Source organism: Emys orbicularis, chromosome 21 (assembly GCF_028017835.1).
Source record: "Emys orbicularis isolate rEmyOrb1 chromosome 21, rEmyOrb1.hap1, whole genome shotgun sequence".
Lineage (NCBI taxonomy): Eukaryota > Metazoa > Chordata > Testudines > Emydidae > Emys > Emys orbicularis.
The window spans coordinates 2,777,865-2,794,055 of record NC_088703.1 but is presented as its reverse complement, the minus strand read 5'-3'; the positions used below and the strand labels follow the sequence as shown (position 1 = coordinate 2,794,055).

The following is a 16,191-nucleotide window of genomic DNA, read 5'->3' as shown; positions in this document are numbered from 1 at the left end:
CGCGCGGCACGCTGGGAGTTGTAGTTCTGCCGCGGGGGGGCGGACCCGGTCCCGGGCCGCAGTCGGGCCTGGCGGAGCCGAGCGGGGCAGGCACCGGGGCAGCCCCGCGCCGGGATCTATGGCCGAGCGGGACGGTAGATAGCGGGGACCCCCCCAGCTATGGCGGCTCACCCTGCCCCGCCCCCCCGCGTCATCGGGGTCCCCCCCTTCCCGGGGTTCCTCCCCCCGAGCCCCTCCCAAGTCATGGGCCTCCCCTGCGCCCCCCGGGGTCCCCCCTTCCGCCTGGGGCTCCTCCCCTTGTGCCCCGAGTCCCCACTGTCCCCCCTTCCCGGGGACTCCTTCCTCCCGCCCCCCCCCCCCCGGGTCACAGGCACCCCGCTTCCCCTCCTGTCCCCCCTTTCCCTGGTGGGCGCCTGTTTCCCTGCACCCTGAATCACTGGGGACCTCCCTTTCCTGGGGGGCTCCTTCCCCCTGCCCCCCCAAGTCACTAGCGTCCCCCCCACACCCCTGAGCCAGCGGGGTCCCCTTTCCTCCCAGGCCCTTTCTGATAGTAACTTGGATTTTTTTCCTTTCCGTGTCACAGCGGCGGGTGCCGGAGAAATTGAGGCAGAGAGGGGCTCAGACTCGCCTGTGAGTATTTGGGGGAGGGGTGTGGAAGAAGTCAGGGTTCCCTTTTGTGGTGAGGCCCAGTGAGCTTGGTGGGGAGGGTGCCTGTACTTGGTCTGAGCTAACCCATTGCAACCAAGGGACAAGGGGAAACCCCATCCCGTCCTAGCTAACCCTGTCCCTCCTCGTCCCCTGCCGTCTGTCCCCAGGGCTCAGCCCCGTGCGGCTTTCGAATCCCACAGCAGTGACACTGGACTGCGGTGAGAGTCTGACCCAACAGTTGTGCAAATTGTCCCTTCTGTGTCTGGCGTGAAAATCCTTAGAGGGACGGAGTTTGGTCCTGATCTTCAAACCCTTCTCTGGTGATAAACCACCAAAGCACGCTCCCTCGTGGAGCCGGGAATAGAACACAGGAGTCCTGCCCCCCCATCTCCCTGCTCTAAAACCGACTCGACCCCACTCCCCTTCCAGAGCTGGATAGAACCCAGGAGTCCTGATCCCCCCAAGCCCCCACTCCAGTCATTTAGACCCCACTTTCCTCCCGCAGCTGGGGCTAGAACCCAGGAGTCCTGACTCTCCTTGGTTCCAATTCCCCAGCCGATTCTACCCCAGACTGAGATGCTTCTAGCAGTAGCCACTAAACGTAGAAGACAGTTCTGTGTTCACGTTGCCTTACTTCACCGACTGATCTTTCTATATTTTGTTCTTCAGGACTCCGATTCTGACTCCGAAAACGGTGGCGCCTCTGGAGAGTCTGAAAGTAGGTGGCTTGTGCATTATTGTAGGGGTGGGATGGGGAGCGTGGGGAGGCCAAGCTGCGTGGACCTCCTTTGTGATACAGAGGGGATGGACTGTGCATAGCCAGCTAGCGAGAGCCTGTGAGAGCCAGCTGGGTCTATTAATTTATGGCTATTCCTTCCTCTCGGGAGGCTCTAAAGCATCGGGTGAATCTGCAGTTAGACCAGCTTTTTCTGTCCGGGCTTCGAGGCAAAAATTGGTCTGTGGCCGGAATCGGGATTGAATAATCTTTGTTGATTGTGCTTGTCGGGCTCCTGAACGCCTCCTGGTTTCTAACATATTTGTCCTCATAACACCCTGGGAGGCAGGGCAGCACCATTATTCCCAGTGTACGGATGGGGAAACCGAGGCATGGAGCCTGCCAGTCCGGCGACACCACCTCCACAAAAGACGTTAACTGAACTGACAGGCGCGCTCTTCTGCTGGCTTCGCTGTGTCGCCACTGGGGGTTCTGCTGGCACAGCTGTGTCGCCTAGTGGGCGTGAACACTCCTAGCCCACAGAGCTGCCTGGGGAGAACTTTGCAGCGTACGCCAGGCCCGAGTGACTTGTCCAGTGTCCCACAAGGAGTCAGTTGCAGAGCTGTGATTTGAACCCTAACCACTGGGCCCTCCTTCCCCTCTTACATAGCATCTTCAGGGCACTTTCCAAACATTAACTAATTTTCACAATCATCCCCCTCTTTGAGATTGGGAAATGGGAAGAAATGGGTGGAAACTGAGGGGGAAACTGAGGCATAGGGAGGGGCACTGCCTTGCCCAAGACAGCTCAGTAAGTCCGTGGAGGAGCTGGGATTAGAACCCAGGTATCCTGGCTCCCAGCCCCTCCTGCACTAACCACTACCTCCACTTCCTTCCCACAGCTGGGGATAGAACCCAGGAGTCCTGGCCCCCGGCTCCCCTGCTGTAACCACTAGCCCCCCACTCCCTTTCCAGAGCTGGGAACAGAATCCAGGAGTCCTGGCTCCTAGGGGACCCCAGCGGCTAACGTTGTTTGTTCTCTCCCTTTCAGTGGATTTCCTGCGACACCTCCTGTCCCGGACGCTGGGCCTGGGCAGCGAGAAGCCAGAGAAGGTGCTGGATGAGCTGACGTTGGACGGAGTGAGCCGCTTCATGCAGAGCGAGAAGTGTAAGCTGACTCTCCCTTCTTGGCCAGGGAGCCAACCCTCATTCTGATCCCCCAAACGGGAAGGGGAAGGTGCTGGGGGTAACCATGCCTGGGAGAGACCGGGGGCCAGAGGGGCTGCCGAGAGGGAGGCATAGAGCCGACTGTGAATGTGACAGGGACTCCATGCTGGTGTAATTTACAAGCCGGGGGACAAGTCTGACTTGCAAAGTCATCCGTGCTTCGGTGCTCCTGTGCTGCTGGGAGAGATCCAGCCTCCGTGGGCCTGATTCGCAGTTACTCCTTCTCGGCACTTGGGACAGGGTTGGTGGAGGTGTCTTTAAACCTCCCTTGTGCCGCTCGTATTCTGGGCCTGGCATAACTTAGAGCTGCCTCAGGGCTGCTCTGCTGGGTCTCTGCTTCCCATGGCCCCTATGAAGCAGAGAATTGCCATACTGCAGTGAGCTCTGGTCCCCCATGCTGGAAGCGGGGGCCTTTATGCCAGCTGGGGAGGCCCCTAGGGATGCTCTTAGAGGGCTGTTCCTCCCCGGAGCGGCACAGAGGGGCCTGCGCGTAACTGCAGATCAGGACCTGGTCCAGCAGAGGTCAGGAGTGCAGTTTTGATCTAGATCTTAGACCTGAGAGTCTAGAGGTTTGCAAATTGGGCCAGGTGGCTGCCGTGAAGTCTACCAACGCCACCCGCCCTCCCCTGGAAGCGCTGAGAGCTTGGGGCTGTTTCCCGAGTAGCTTTCTAGAGTCAGGTTTGACGCCTCCCTCTGTTACCTTGCAGGCAGGAACGTCGTCTGCATAGTGGGCGCTGGGATCTCGACCTGTGAGTACAGCAGCGGGCGCGGCGGTTAGATCGTTCACTTTGAAAAGAAACCAGCGCGTAGCAATAAACCGAGGGGGTTCTGATACGGCTCAGTTTCCCCTAGTGTTTCTATAGCACTTTCCATCCCAAAGCTGTCTACAAGCCACTGCTGAAATGCAGCCACCTCTGGGGTGGAACGCGGCAGCTGTTTGTACAGGGATCGCTCACCCCTCCACGGAAATGCAGACGACTCTTGAGGTTGGCAGCTGTTTGTACTGGTCCCTCCTCCAGTGCCGAGACGCAGCCAGTTCTGGGGTTGTTTATGCAGGGATCACGCATCTGCCTCTGCCTCTGGTGTGGAGCGTGACAGTTGCACAGCCGTTTAGGAGAGGAAGTGAAGATGAATCCTGGATCTGATTGAAACTGCAGGAGGATGGTAGGGAGGCAGGATGGAATAGCGCTGGCTGGAATTTGACCAGAACGCTGTCTCTAATGCCAGGGTGTTATTGGGCAGAAGGGAGGGGGAAGGTGCTATGGGACCTTGAGCGACCAGGAATGTTCAGGACTTTAAGTCTTGTTTGAAAGACAGCACCTCTGGCAGCACAGCGCCCCCTGTTGGGCAGTGGCGGAGCAGTTCGTGGGGTTATATTGCACATCCAGACTTGCACAGCGGCCGCGTTTCCTAGCCAAAGCACCTGGCTCCAGCACTGAGGTATGTGGCCAGGAGCTTTATGACCTAGCACTCGCAGAAGACCTGTCCTCACCTGGAGTGGGCTCCCTGAAAAACCTGGGATGGATTCTGTGGGGAGTTGGGGGACTTTGGCTGTTCCCAAGTCCCGGTGAAGAATCCGGAATCCCTAGAACCTGATAGCTCTGCCCACGGCTGACCCCAGAAAACGAGTGTTACGAGAAAACTGCTCCCCTGCTAGGCTGAGGGACAAGGAGGTGACCAGCCCCTTGCTAGAGGGCTCCCCCAGCATTGAGGCATCCGTTCTCCAGCTCATCCCGTTGACCAACACCGCTCGGCATTTGGGTGGGTTTTCCAAGAGGCTCCCCTTGTGTCCCTTCAGCCGCGGGGATCCCGGACTTCCGGTCGCCCGGCACGGGGCTCTACGCCAATCTGCAGAGCTACAACCTGCCGTACCCTGAAGCCATCTTCGAAATCAACTACTTCAAGGTAGCACCCTGGGTTCCTCCTGCCTCGGAGATCTCCTTCCGTAGCGATCGAGCGTTGCCCGGTGGGCCACCTAAACGGTCCCTTTGATCAGTTTCACCCTCCCACGTCCTAAAGAATTCCCCTCCATCGTCAGCACTTGCAGACACGTCGTATTCTTGTCCAGCCCTGGTACCTGAGGCAGCCAGAGTCTGGTCCCCGACCGAGGATGGATTGAGGTTAAAAACACGACTGGGACTCGCAAAACTGCTCATGTTTCTAGTCTCATTAGGGGAAACTGTCCCAGTTTAACCTCCTGAAGATCTCGGGGATAGACACTGGCACCTCCAATTTCTAGCCGACCGGCCAAACTAAACCCCTGTCTCTCTGAGACACAGGCAGCCTGGTACAAGGGAGGGCCGAGCATTGGTAGCACCCCGCTATAGCCCATGGGAGCTCGGCACCGGGCTGTAACGCAGGGATGGGGGAGTCCGGAGCGCCAGAGATCGGGAGCCGTGCTTGTTTTGCACAGAGGTGGCCGTGGAGTTCAAATACCGGGGCACAGGGAGAATTGGGGGTGGCCGAAGAACTCCCCCACCCCTGCTTGAAGGCCTGATCCGGAGAAGTGTTTGCCAAACCCCAGAACTGCGGGGACTGCTCAGTGAGGAATCATGTTGGGGGACACGGGATTTGTTCTGAATCTGTCAACCAAACTTAGCCCCACCCACCCAAAACGTTTGTCTATTTCCCTCCACACAGCAACACCCAGAGCCGTTCTTTGCCCTTGCCAGGGAGCTGTATCCAGGACAGTTTAAGGTAAATCCAGCCGGAGCTATCGGACGCTCTTCGCTTTCTCTAGCATCTTAATACAGAGGCATTGTGTAGCGCTGTGACCCAGAGACTGAGCGCCAGAGCTCCCGGGTTTTTCCTTATTCCAGGAAAGGGAAGGGGTCTGGTGGCTAGAGCAGGGGTCTGGGAGCCAGGACTCCTGGGCTCTCGGATCCTGGCAGTTGGATGGCAGGGTATTTGGGAATAGATCGCAGATCAGACGAAAAGGCCCAGCCAGACAGCCCCTCGCTCCAGATCACAGCGCTAGCCCCTCCAGGCTGTGTTGGACCAGATCCATGGATCCTAGCCTGGCATAGCCTTGCCATGGTAGATCAGACAGATGGGCCCAGCTGGTCTGGTATCCCCTCCCTCTTTCCCCATTGGGTCACACCAACCGGCCAATCTGAGGCTGTCCAGCCTCCAGCCGCTGCCCCGCTGAAAGGTGTAGAACCCCCCTTGATGGCAGTCCAAAGCCAGGGGGTGAGATTTCCTCCTCCCCCGGCGAGCTGGGAATCAGCTGGTGTAAATAAAAGGCAGGGACAGCTGCTGTTGACCTACAAGGGAATCCTCAACACCGCCCCCCTGCTCCGTTCCAGCCCACCGTGTGCCACTACTTCATCCGGCTGCTGAAGGAGAAGGGTTTGCTGCTGCGCTGTTACACGCAGGTGGGTGACCCCTGGAAGGCCCAGCGAGGTCGTGGGGGGCATGGGGGTGGGCTTAATACACTTAACAAGCTGGGACTCCCAGCCCATGGGAGGGGGCACCGCCCCTCTTCATTCCAGCAACGCCCCCCCCAAGCTACTGAGGGACACCCCTCTCCATGCTCCAGGAGCCTTCCTGCTGCTCTCCAGCCCAGCTTAGCTACTTGCTGACTTCCTGCTCTCCAGCTGATCAGTCCCCGGTGAGGTTGGGCCCCGCCCCCTTTAAAGGGCCCGCCACACTGTGATTTGGGGCGGAGGGGGATCTAAGTGGGGCGTCAGCTCAGCCTGGGGGCAGTGAAACTAGGCCTGGTCAGTTTCACTCCCTGGGTCTCAGTCCCTGCCCAGCCCCGCAGCGTTACAAGGGGCAGGTGGGCGTGTCTGTCCCTTGCAGAATATTGACACGTTGGAGCGGGTGGCCGGACTGGACCAGGAAGATCTGGTGGAAGCCCACGGCACCTTCTTCACCTCTCACTGTCTCGGCTCCTCCTGCAAGAAGCAGTACACCCTGGACTGGATGAAAGGTACCTCTGCCCCCGGCTCTCCTTAGCAACCTCCATCAATGGCCACACCGTTCAGAGTCCCCATGGGGCCCCAGTCCGTCGCCGATCGAGATGGGCGTGTAATCCACGAGGCCCTGTTAATCCCCATCCGTTCCAGGAGCTCCCACCCTGCCAGTAAGAAAAGGGGCCTGGGGAGACCAATCAGCCTGAGGACGTGACAGGAGTGAAGCAAAGATTCCTGCCAGGTTCTCCCCCAGCGAATGGACGGCCTGCGGGGGGCGTGAGAGGCTGGGGGAGAGTCTGTCACACGCAGGCTTGTCCTGAGCCAGGAGCTCTGGTTAATGGTGGGGAGCAAAAACCATGGGACTCACCAGGGTGGTAGCCAATCTCTCTGCCAGACGCCTGCAGGCTCGAAAGCAAGGCGGAGCTTGGGTGTTTGAGGTTAGCGGTCTCTAGGTCTGCATAGCGCTCAAGAGGACGAGGCTGTCATTCATGTTCCCTTGGGTTTCTGCACGAAGTCGAGACCTCAGGAATTGCCCGCCTGGATCAGACCAGAGGCCTGTCTAGCTGGGTATCCCGTCTCTGACGGTGGCCCAAAGCTGCAGAGGAAGGTGCCGGATGTGGCGTGATCTGCCGTCACGTTTGCTAGTTTCCTGATCTCTTGAGTGTTAGGAATCTGCTCGAAGCTTTCAGGTCTCTTCCAAAACCCGTTAAAATCGCTAATGTTCATAACTTGCCATTGCTTCCCGTCAGAGCCGTCTGTTCCCGCCGCCTCCAAAGCTGAGCGGAGAATCCGGCCGCTGACTTTCATTCCTTTTCCCTCTTTCAGAAAAGATTTTCTCGACTGTCACCCCCAAGTGCGACAAATGTCAGAGTCTGGTGAAGCCGGGTGAGTGTCTAGTTCTCGCCCACTGGTGATTCGTTCGGGGGGGATGAGGCTAACCTGGTCTACACTAGGAACGTACATCGGTCTCGCTTCATGTCTCAGGGGGGTGAAAAATCCACCCCCCACCCCCCGAGGGACACAGTTATACCGACCTAACCCCCGGTGTAGACAGCGCTGGGATGACAGAAGAATTCTTCCGTCGATTTAGCCATCACCTCTCAGGGAGGTGGATTCCCTGTGCCAATGGGAGAACCCCTCCCATCGGCGTAGGTCGTGTCTACACTGAAATGGTGTCGCTGCGCCACTGTAACGCTTTGAGTGTAGACGTACCCTAAGAATTGGAGCACGGATCTCTCTTCATGTCTGTCTCTGTGTATGTCTCTGCTTCTGCACTGTAGTCTGGAAGAGCAGCTTAGCAGTTACTGGTAATAACAACGCTCTTCTCTTCTGATCTTCCTTCGGCTCCAGAGAGCTCGAAGGGTTTAGCAAATCTGAATTTGCGGCTCCCCTGAAAAGCAGTGAGGAGAATTCTGTCTCCACCTCTGAAAATGCAGCCATCTCTAGGGCAGAGCGCAACAACGGTTTAACAGCGGGCAGCAACGGTTGAGGACAGGAAGTGAAGGGAGAGGAAGGTGATTTCTAGGGAGGTGGAATGAAATTCTCCCGAGACTTGTATGTTTCCCGGGCTTTTTGTTCCAAAAGTGATTTACAAACATAGGTGCAGAGCATGGTTGAAATGCAGCCACCTCTGGAATGGAGGGCAGCAGCTGTTGAAAACGGCCCGCAGCACGGTGACCGCAAAGCCAGTTTTGGCTAAGGATGCTAGAGCAATCGCGTGCTCCTGGGATAAATTCCCCACGGACGGTATTTTTATTATTTGTGTAGGGGTCGCACCTGGGGTCCTCATTCGTGCCTTTGTGCTAGGCGCTGTACATGTTTGTTGCTATTAGATGTATTATGGTAGCGCCTTGGGGTCCTAGGCCGTGGACTTGTCAGGGACCAAGCCTCTATTGTGTCAGGGGCTGTACAAGCACAGAGCAAACACATGGTCCTTGCCCCAAAGAGCTATATTCACATACAGCAGACAGGAACTGGGGGCTTCTAAGGGGTGTCTGAAGTCTATGGGGCCAGATCCCCAGCTGGTGTGAGTTGATGTCGCTCCATGGGAGTCAGTGGGGCCAGATCCCCAACTGGTATAAATCAGCCAGAGCTGACCTATCCTAGCTGAGAATCCGGCCCCGGGAGGCTGCCGACCTGCCGTTGCTCCTACCCGACACCTTGGCTTCTCCTCGGCCCTCGTGCATTGAGTGTGACGGCTTCTCTTCTCCCTAGATATCGTGTTCTTTGGGGAGAGCCTGCCTCCCCGCTTCTTCACACTCATGCAGTCGGTAAGTGCCCCGGCCGGCCGTGCGCCCAGCATCGGCTCCCCAATAAACACCTGCCCACCCCCAAGTCCTGAAGCAGTGGGAATCTGTCTTTGATGCAGGCAGGATACCAGGGTAGATGGGCCGGTTGCTCTGAGCTGGGACAGCAGCAGGGAGCGTGGGGAGGGATCCTCGGTTGGTCTGATTGTGGGCGGGGCAGATATATGGGGCTGGATGGGCCCATTGGTCTAATTCGGGGGGGGGGGGGGAGGGGGCAGTCTGATTGGGGACCAGGGAGGATATACAGGGCTGGGTTGGCCCATTGGTCTGACCTGGAGGGGAATACAGGGCTGGGTAGGAATATGGGACTGGATGGACCCATTGGTCTGACGTGGGGGGGAACACAGGGCTGGGGGGGTCCACTGATCTGACGTGGGGGGAATACAGGGCCGGGGGGGTCCATAGGGCTGATCGTCAGGGCAGTGGGGGGGGAATTACCAGCCCCATGGTGGCGGCTGGCAGCACGGCGCTAACCCTCTGCCCCATACTCCCTGCAGGATTTCCAGAAGGTGGATCTGCTCATCATCATGGGCACATCGCTGCAGGTGCAGCCCTTCGCCTCCCTCGTCAGCAGGTGGGTGGTGCTCCGGGGCCGCCTGCCAGGCCCCCGGCTGTGGGTTGCCCCCTCCTGACCTCCCCTCTCCTTGTCTGACGCAGGGTGCCCACAAACACCCCGAGGCTGCTGATTAACAAGGAGAAGACGGGGCAGGTGAGGCCTTTCTCGGTGCCCTGGAGCTGCGGGGAACGAGTGCTCGAGCGGGTACCGTCTGGCAGGGACGACGCCACCCTGCCGGCCTGACGTGCTTGGCTGCATCTTGCCAGGGGAAGGGGGTGGAATTAGCACTGTTGGGGGTGGGAGGGAGGCAGTTGTGATGCCCTGCCCCTCCCCCCCCAGTTTTTCCCCCCCCCACACGCACCCCAAAATCTTGGGCGTCCACCTAGCAAGCCCCAGGAGAGGAGTGGGGGGGGCATGGTTCAGGGTTTCTCCAGGGGGCTCGTATAATCTCCCGGTGGCCCCCAGGAGCCCCCACCCCCCCTGCAGCCGCTTGGGAGCCTGTCTGTCCTCACCGGTGGTCTGTCTTGTCTGCAGAGTGATCCCTTCATGTCCCTGATGGGCCTCGGCACCGGCATGGACTTCGACTCGGAAAAGGCCTACAGGCAAGTTCCCTGGGGACAAGGGGCCAGGGCGGGTCGCACAGCCCACCCTGAGAGAGGGGTGATGGCCCATTGCGTTGCTGGGGGGCAGGCTGGGTGCGCTTGGCTCCTGGGGTGGAGGGACAAGAAACGGGCTAATGTTTAGGGCAGGGGATGGGGGGCCAGGACGCCTGGGTTTTCTTCCCAGCTCCGGGAGGGGAGTGGGGTCTGGTGGTTAGAGCAGGAGGGCTGGGAGCCAGGACTCCTGGGTTCTGTCCCCAGCTCTGGGAGGGGAGTGGGGTCTAGTGGTTAGAGCAGGAGGGCTGGGAGTCAGGGCTCCTAGGTTCTGTCCCTGGCTCGAGGTGTGTGTGTGTGTGTGTGTGTGTGTGTGTGTGCGGGGGTGGGGGGGGTGTCTAGTGTTTAGAACTGGGCATGGTGAGAGCTACACCTCTTGGCTTCCTGCCCTGCCTTTGCCACTGAGTTGCTGAGACCTTGAGCAAGTTGCCGAACCGCTACGTGCCTCAGTTTCCCCTCTGTAAAACAGGGCCAGCGATCCTTCACAAGCGGGGAGATCGCTGATGCTGAGAAAGCCCTTTCAGGTCCTTAGCTGATCGGCGCTAGAGACGGGCAGCGGGCTCTTCCGCCTCCAGGGCAGGTCATCCGAGATCTGGGGTGGGGGGGTTCTCCCCGATCACAAAGCCGTTTCATTAACACCTGCTTGTTGGCTTCTTCCCCCACGGGGCTCTCCCTCCCCGCCCCAGGGATGTGGCATGGCTCGGGGAGTGCGACGAAGGCTGCACAGTGCTGGCCGAGCTGCTGGGATGGAAGGTATGGACTCCTTTCCTGTGTATTCCTGCCTCCCCGTGTCTATGCACCATCCCAAAGTCCTATGCAAGCTCTTCTTAAGAGTCCAGGGCGTCAAGCCCAGGTGTCCTGGCTAGAATCTGAGCTCTGGTGACCCCATTCGCTTGGAGCTGCCTTTGCTCCGGGCCTGCTTAAGAAGTTGCCGCGTTGCGCCCCAGAAGATGCTGTGTTTCAGCTCTGGGTGAGCGATTCACAGACGTACAGTTGCCCTGCCCTTCCCCAGAGGTGGCTGCATTTCATAGGGGCGGTATGCTCCGCTGCCGTGCTCCGCTCCAGAGTTGACTCCACCTCCGCGTTGGATGAGGGATCCCTGTATAAACAGCTGCCCCGCCCCACCCCAAAGGCGGCTGCGTCTCAGCGTCGGGTGAGGGATCTCTGGATACACGGTACGGCAGAGCGAGCGGAGATCGTGGAGGAGGAAAGCGCCTCTCTCAAGGACAAGGTGGTACAAATGGTGCCACCAGAGATCTTTGCTTTAGCCCCCTTCCCAGGACAGCCAACTTCTCCCCCGCTCTGCCCCCTTGCACGCAAGCCCCACTGCCCTGTGTTTTTGTGCAGAACGAGCTGGAGGAGCTGGTGAAGAAGGAGCACTCTGCCATCGATGCCAAGTCGGGGCAGGCAGGCGAGGCCGGGGCAAGCCCTTCCCCTCCCCCGGCTGGGGCCACGGCAAGCCCCTCCCCTCCCCCAGCGAAGCCGGGGTCATCGCCCCAGAAGGAAAGCGACGCCGGAAGCAAAGCGGAATGATGGAGCCCGGCCGTGGCTGGCGAGGGCCGTTAATCGGAGCGGATTAGAACTCGCCACTGCCTGGACTGTCTCCCCCTACGAGGGGTGAGAGCTGTCTCTGATCTAAAGAGGGCTGGGAGCTGGGGTCACCCCAAGTTTGCAGCTCAGAGGGGAGGGGGGTCTGGGATCAGAGAGGCTGGGGAAGGGATGAGATTCAGGGGCGTTTGACTCTGGAATCGCCTATCCTGGGTGAGCAGGGGCTGCTTTGAATCGTTTCGCGCTAACCACGTGTTTCGTTATTTCCCCACCGAGCGAGAATAACTGAAATCCAGGGTTCACGGAGAGCACCGCAAGAGAGACTTGCATTTCCTTTCTAATTCGTTCCCCCAGCTGGGATCCCGTTTCCCTCCGAGACCCATCTCGCTAATGTGCCAGGCCCCAGACTTCCCGACAAGCGTCGCCAAAGCTAGTAGGTGCATTTGGGCTGCAAATCGAATACCGGCACATTACGCGATTCTCCCCCTCCCCCCCCGCACTCGGTGTTTAATTTGGGTTAGTTATTGCAATGTATTAAGTATCACTTGACTATTAAATTTTAGCATCTTGGAGGCGAGACTCGCGTTGGCTTTTGGGTCTCTCTCCCTCTGACATGAATGTATAAAGGGAAATGGAATTTTGTGCAGAGCCGTAGGTGGTATTGGCCCATATTCTGTCGGTCTGGTGTAAATCCAGAATGACTCGCTTGACTTCAAAGGATCCCTGTATAAACACCTGTCCTGCCCCAGAGGTGGCTGCATTTCAATGCTGACACCATCCCAGGATCCTTGTATAAAGAGTTTGCCACAACCTACTCTGGGGTGGTGTCATCTCAGTGCCATCCTAGAGGGAATGGGAGGGGTGGGCGGCAGTGTTAGGCAGTGGCTTATGACAGACACCCAGGTTCAATTCCTGTCTCTGCTGTGGACTTCCTGTGTGACCGTGGCCACAGGAAGTGGCCCTTAGCTGCTCCCTGCCTCAGTTTCCCCATCTGTGAAACGGGGATGGTAAAGTTGCCCTGCCTTACAGGCAGGATAAATCTGTTCAAGAGGGTGAGGCGGGTTGAGATCTGGTAAAGAAGAAACGGGCATTGTTGCTGTTACTTATAGACACGCTGGTGCGACTGGGAGCGGATTTAGCCGAGATCAGAATCCAGCCCGAGTTTCCTTCCCCTTGTGGGACTCGTCCCGCTGGCTGCAGTGCGGACAGGCTCAGGCCCCGAGTCAGAGGTTTCTTGCCGGCAGGCGAGACCATGGCCCTCTGCGCTTGGCGTGCGTCACTTCAGGAGGGCAGCTCTGTGTTTCTATCCCCATTCTGCAGATGGGGAAATTGAGGCACGCAGCGGGAGGAGTGACTGGCCCCAGGTCAAATTGAGATTCAGCGGCAGACTTAAGATGAGAACCCAGAAGTCCCAGCTCCCACACTCCCCTGCTGTAACCACTAGACCCCACTCTCCTCCCAGAGCTGGGGCAAGCGCCAGCCGCCCTGCCTCTCCTCCACCTAGGGTGCCAATGCTGGAACAGGCCGGGCGAGCTCCTGTCAGAGGCAGCAAGTCCAGGCGAGCGGCAGGATTACAAAACCCCTTCGGCTGCAAGACCGGAACAGACACAAACCAAACAGCATCCTGGCTCAGCCTGCAGGGAGGGGCCGGGGGCCCTGGCGTCCCTTCCCAGCCGCGCAGGGACGGAGCCGGCGTCGAAATGGCTCGGGTGCCCGTGGCTGAGCTGTGGAGGGAAGCAGCAGGTACGTGCTGAGCCGCAGAAGGGAAGTAGAGCTGTCGTTGGCAGATAGGGGCTAGTGATTAGAACGGGGGTGGGGGCTGGGAGGCAGGACTCCGGGGTTCTGCCCCTGGCTCAGGGGCGGGGGGGTGCGTGAATGGGGCTGTGGGTCGGAGCAGGGGGCCCGGAGCCAGGACTCCGGGGTTCTGCCCCTGGCTCTGGGAGGGTGTTGGGGGTCAGGACTGCTGGGTTCTGCCCCTGGCTTTGGGAGTGGGGATGAGGTCTCTGGGTTGGAGCAGACCTGGGGCGCTCCCAAGTCTAGCTGACCGTGGTATTAGCAGTCGGGCTTTTGTGAGTATCTGCGGGGTCAGACCGGGGCAGGGGAACTCTGCTTCCCTTCTGATCCGTCCCTTCCTGCTGCTGGGAAGGAAGAGCGCCCCCAGCCCCACTTACGGCCTCGGCCTCCCCCCACAGCCAGCCGATCTCACCCTGCGGACGGCTGCCCCTAATTCAGTCCGAATTCCCTGTCGCGGGGCAGCTGTCATTCACAGCTCTGCCTTTCCCCGGCTGTGCCCGATGCCGTGGGGCGAGCGGCTGGGCTGGGCCCTAGATCGCCCACCTTTGCCCCCTGCCTGGGTAACCGAGCGATTCCCCCTGGTGGAGGTGACGGGGAAGGACCACTCCCCTGGGATAGTCCCGGGGGCAGGGGGGGTAGAGTGTTTCCCGCTCTTCACCCACAGCCCAGCCCGCGGCCGGAGGCCGGCCCCAGCCGGTGGCGTTTTTAGCCGGGGAGGGAAAGCGGCGACGTGTTTTCCTGTCGCAGGCCGAGGGTGGGAGGAGACGGAAAGTTACCGAGATGCTGAGCGAGGGGAGAACGCGCGGGAGCACTGGGGGCTGGGGGGAGGGTTTGGATCAGATGGGCCAAAGAGCCCAGTGCGGGCAGACAGCCGGGATACCAGGCTAGATGGGCCCATGGCTCTGATGTGGGGGGAGGGGAGCGATGGAAGGTCTGGGGGAATTGCTCCAGTAGATCCTTTCCCTCCCTTCCCCCCCCAGTCCCCCGTCCCACACAGGCCCCAGCGCTCGAGTGCAAGAGCCAGCGCTCCCAGGGCCGGCCCCCACCTGAGCTTCGCTGCGTAGATCTGGGCTCAGATAAAGGAGGCGCAGGAGGAAATGCGAAACGTGCACCCTGTGCGGGCCTCGCAGGCTGGGTCCCTTCTCACAGCATCCCTGCAGGGCTGTGCACCTGTTGGGACAGCCCCGGGCTCCCTCCGCAACAGCCCTGCCGGTGCCCCTCACTCCTGATCCCCAGCCCAGCCCCGGGCTCCCTCCCAGCCCTGCCGGTGCCCCTCACTCCCGACCCGCAGCCCCCTGCTAGCCCAGCCCAGGGCCCATCCTGAGCTATGGATGCCGAAGAACCTGGCCCTTTTGCCCGTGCTGTCCCGGGGGGAGTCGCCTGAGGGCACCCCGCCCGTGTCGCTGGCGCTCCCGGGTCCCAGCAGGCGCCAGAAGCGTGACACCCAAACACGCCGGTCCCTCCCCCTCCTCTCTCGCCTTCACACCGCGCCCCGTGGCCTTTCCCCTCCGCCCGGCACGGCCCAGAGACCACGTGAAGGCTGCCGGAGGTATAATAACCACAGCCCTGGCATCGCAGCCTTCGCTCCTTTGTGATCACCTCCCCCTTGCTCTCGTCCTCGCCGGAGATCTCCCCGCCGCTGCTTCTCCCTGCCCCAGGTAAGAGCCCCCTGGCTTTGCTGCTTTCTTCCTTCGCTGGCTTTCTCCCGGCGGTGTCTGTCGGCAAAGGGCCTGGGCTGGGCCCAGGTGCCCGGGAGATCTGGGTGAAGGGGTGTGGATAGTGGAAAGTGGGCCTCATCTGCAGCCCACGGGACTCCCAGTTGCTCCACTCAGGCATCAGACAGAAGTCTAAGCATCTCCGGCTGGGTGCCCACCAGCCGGCAGGGCCCGTCATCCGTCGTACGGCCGGCCGCAGCAACACGCAGCCCAATCTGTGGGGTCAGACATCTGTCAGCTCCCTCCCTGTAGCTCAGGTTCAGAGGCAGAGTGGCCCAGGGGGCTGGGATTCAGGAGAGCTGGGTTCTGGCCTTGGCTCTGCTGCGTGACCCCTGGCAAGTCATTGCTCCATGCTCGGTTTCTCCTCCCGCCCTTTGTCTATTGAGAGTGGAAGCTCTTCGGGGCAAGGGGCTATCTCTTGCCCTATGTCTGTGCAGAAGCCAGTGCAAGGGGGCTGCGATCTTGGTCAGCATCTATGCAGCACCTGGTGCGCCGGGGCCCTGATCTCGGCCGGGGTCTGGGCAGCGCCGGGGCCCTGATCTCGGCCGGGGTCTGGGCAGCGCCGGGGCCCTGATCTCGGCCTGGGTCTGGGCAGCGCCGGGGCCCTGATCTCGGCCGGGGTCTGGGCAGCGCCGGGGCCCTGATCTCGGCCGGGGTCTGGGCAGCGCCGGGGCCCTGATCTCGGCCGGGGTCTGGGCAGCGCCGGGGCCCTGATCTCGGCCGGGGTCTGGGCAGCGCCGGGGCCCTGATCTCGGCCGGGGTCTGGGCAGCGCCGGGGCCCTGATCTCGGCCGGGGTCTGGGCAGCGCCGGGGCCCTGATCTCGGCCGGGGTCTGGGCAGCGCCGGGGCCCTGATCTCGGCCGGGGTCTGGGCAGCGCCGGGGCCCTGATCTCGGCCGGGGTCTGGGCAGCGCCGGGGCCCTGATCTCGGCCGGGGTCTGGGCAGCGCCGGGGCCCTGATCTCGGCCGGGGTCTGGGCAGCGCCGGGGCCCTGATCTCGGCCGGGGTCTGGGCCGCGCCGGGGCCCTGATCTCGGCCGGGGTCTGGGCCGCGCCGGGGCCCTGATCTCGGCCGGGGTCTGGGCAGCGCCCGGCGCGCCGGGGCCCTGATCTCGGC

General features: G+C 60.6%; 1 protein-coding gene across 1 annotated transcript; it reads left to right on the top strand.

Moving 5' to 3' along the window:
- The first annotated feature begins 118 nt into the window (after window positions 1–118).
- On the top strand, window positions 119–12,144 carry SIRT2 (sirtuin 2). The gene is made up of 16 exons (XM_065420786.1): window positions 119–134; window positions 584–630; window positions 1,318–1,366; window positions 2,415–2,531; window positions 3,298–3,339; window positions 4,389–4,495; window positions 5,231–5,287; window positions 5,896–5,964; window positions 6,392–6,521; window positions 7,330–7,389; window positions 8,719–8,774; window positions 9,308–9,384; window positions 9,468–9,519; window positions 9,901–9,968; window positions 10,706–10,772; window positions 11,367–12,144. Exons 1-16 carry the CDS (start codon window positions 119–121, stop codon window positions 11,550–11,552), a joined length of 1,200 nt encoding a protein of 399 aa, XP_065276858.1. The 3' UTR covers window positions 11,553–12,144.
- Window positions 12,145–16,191: the final 4,047 nt, after the last annotated feature.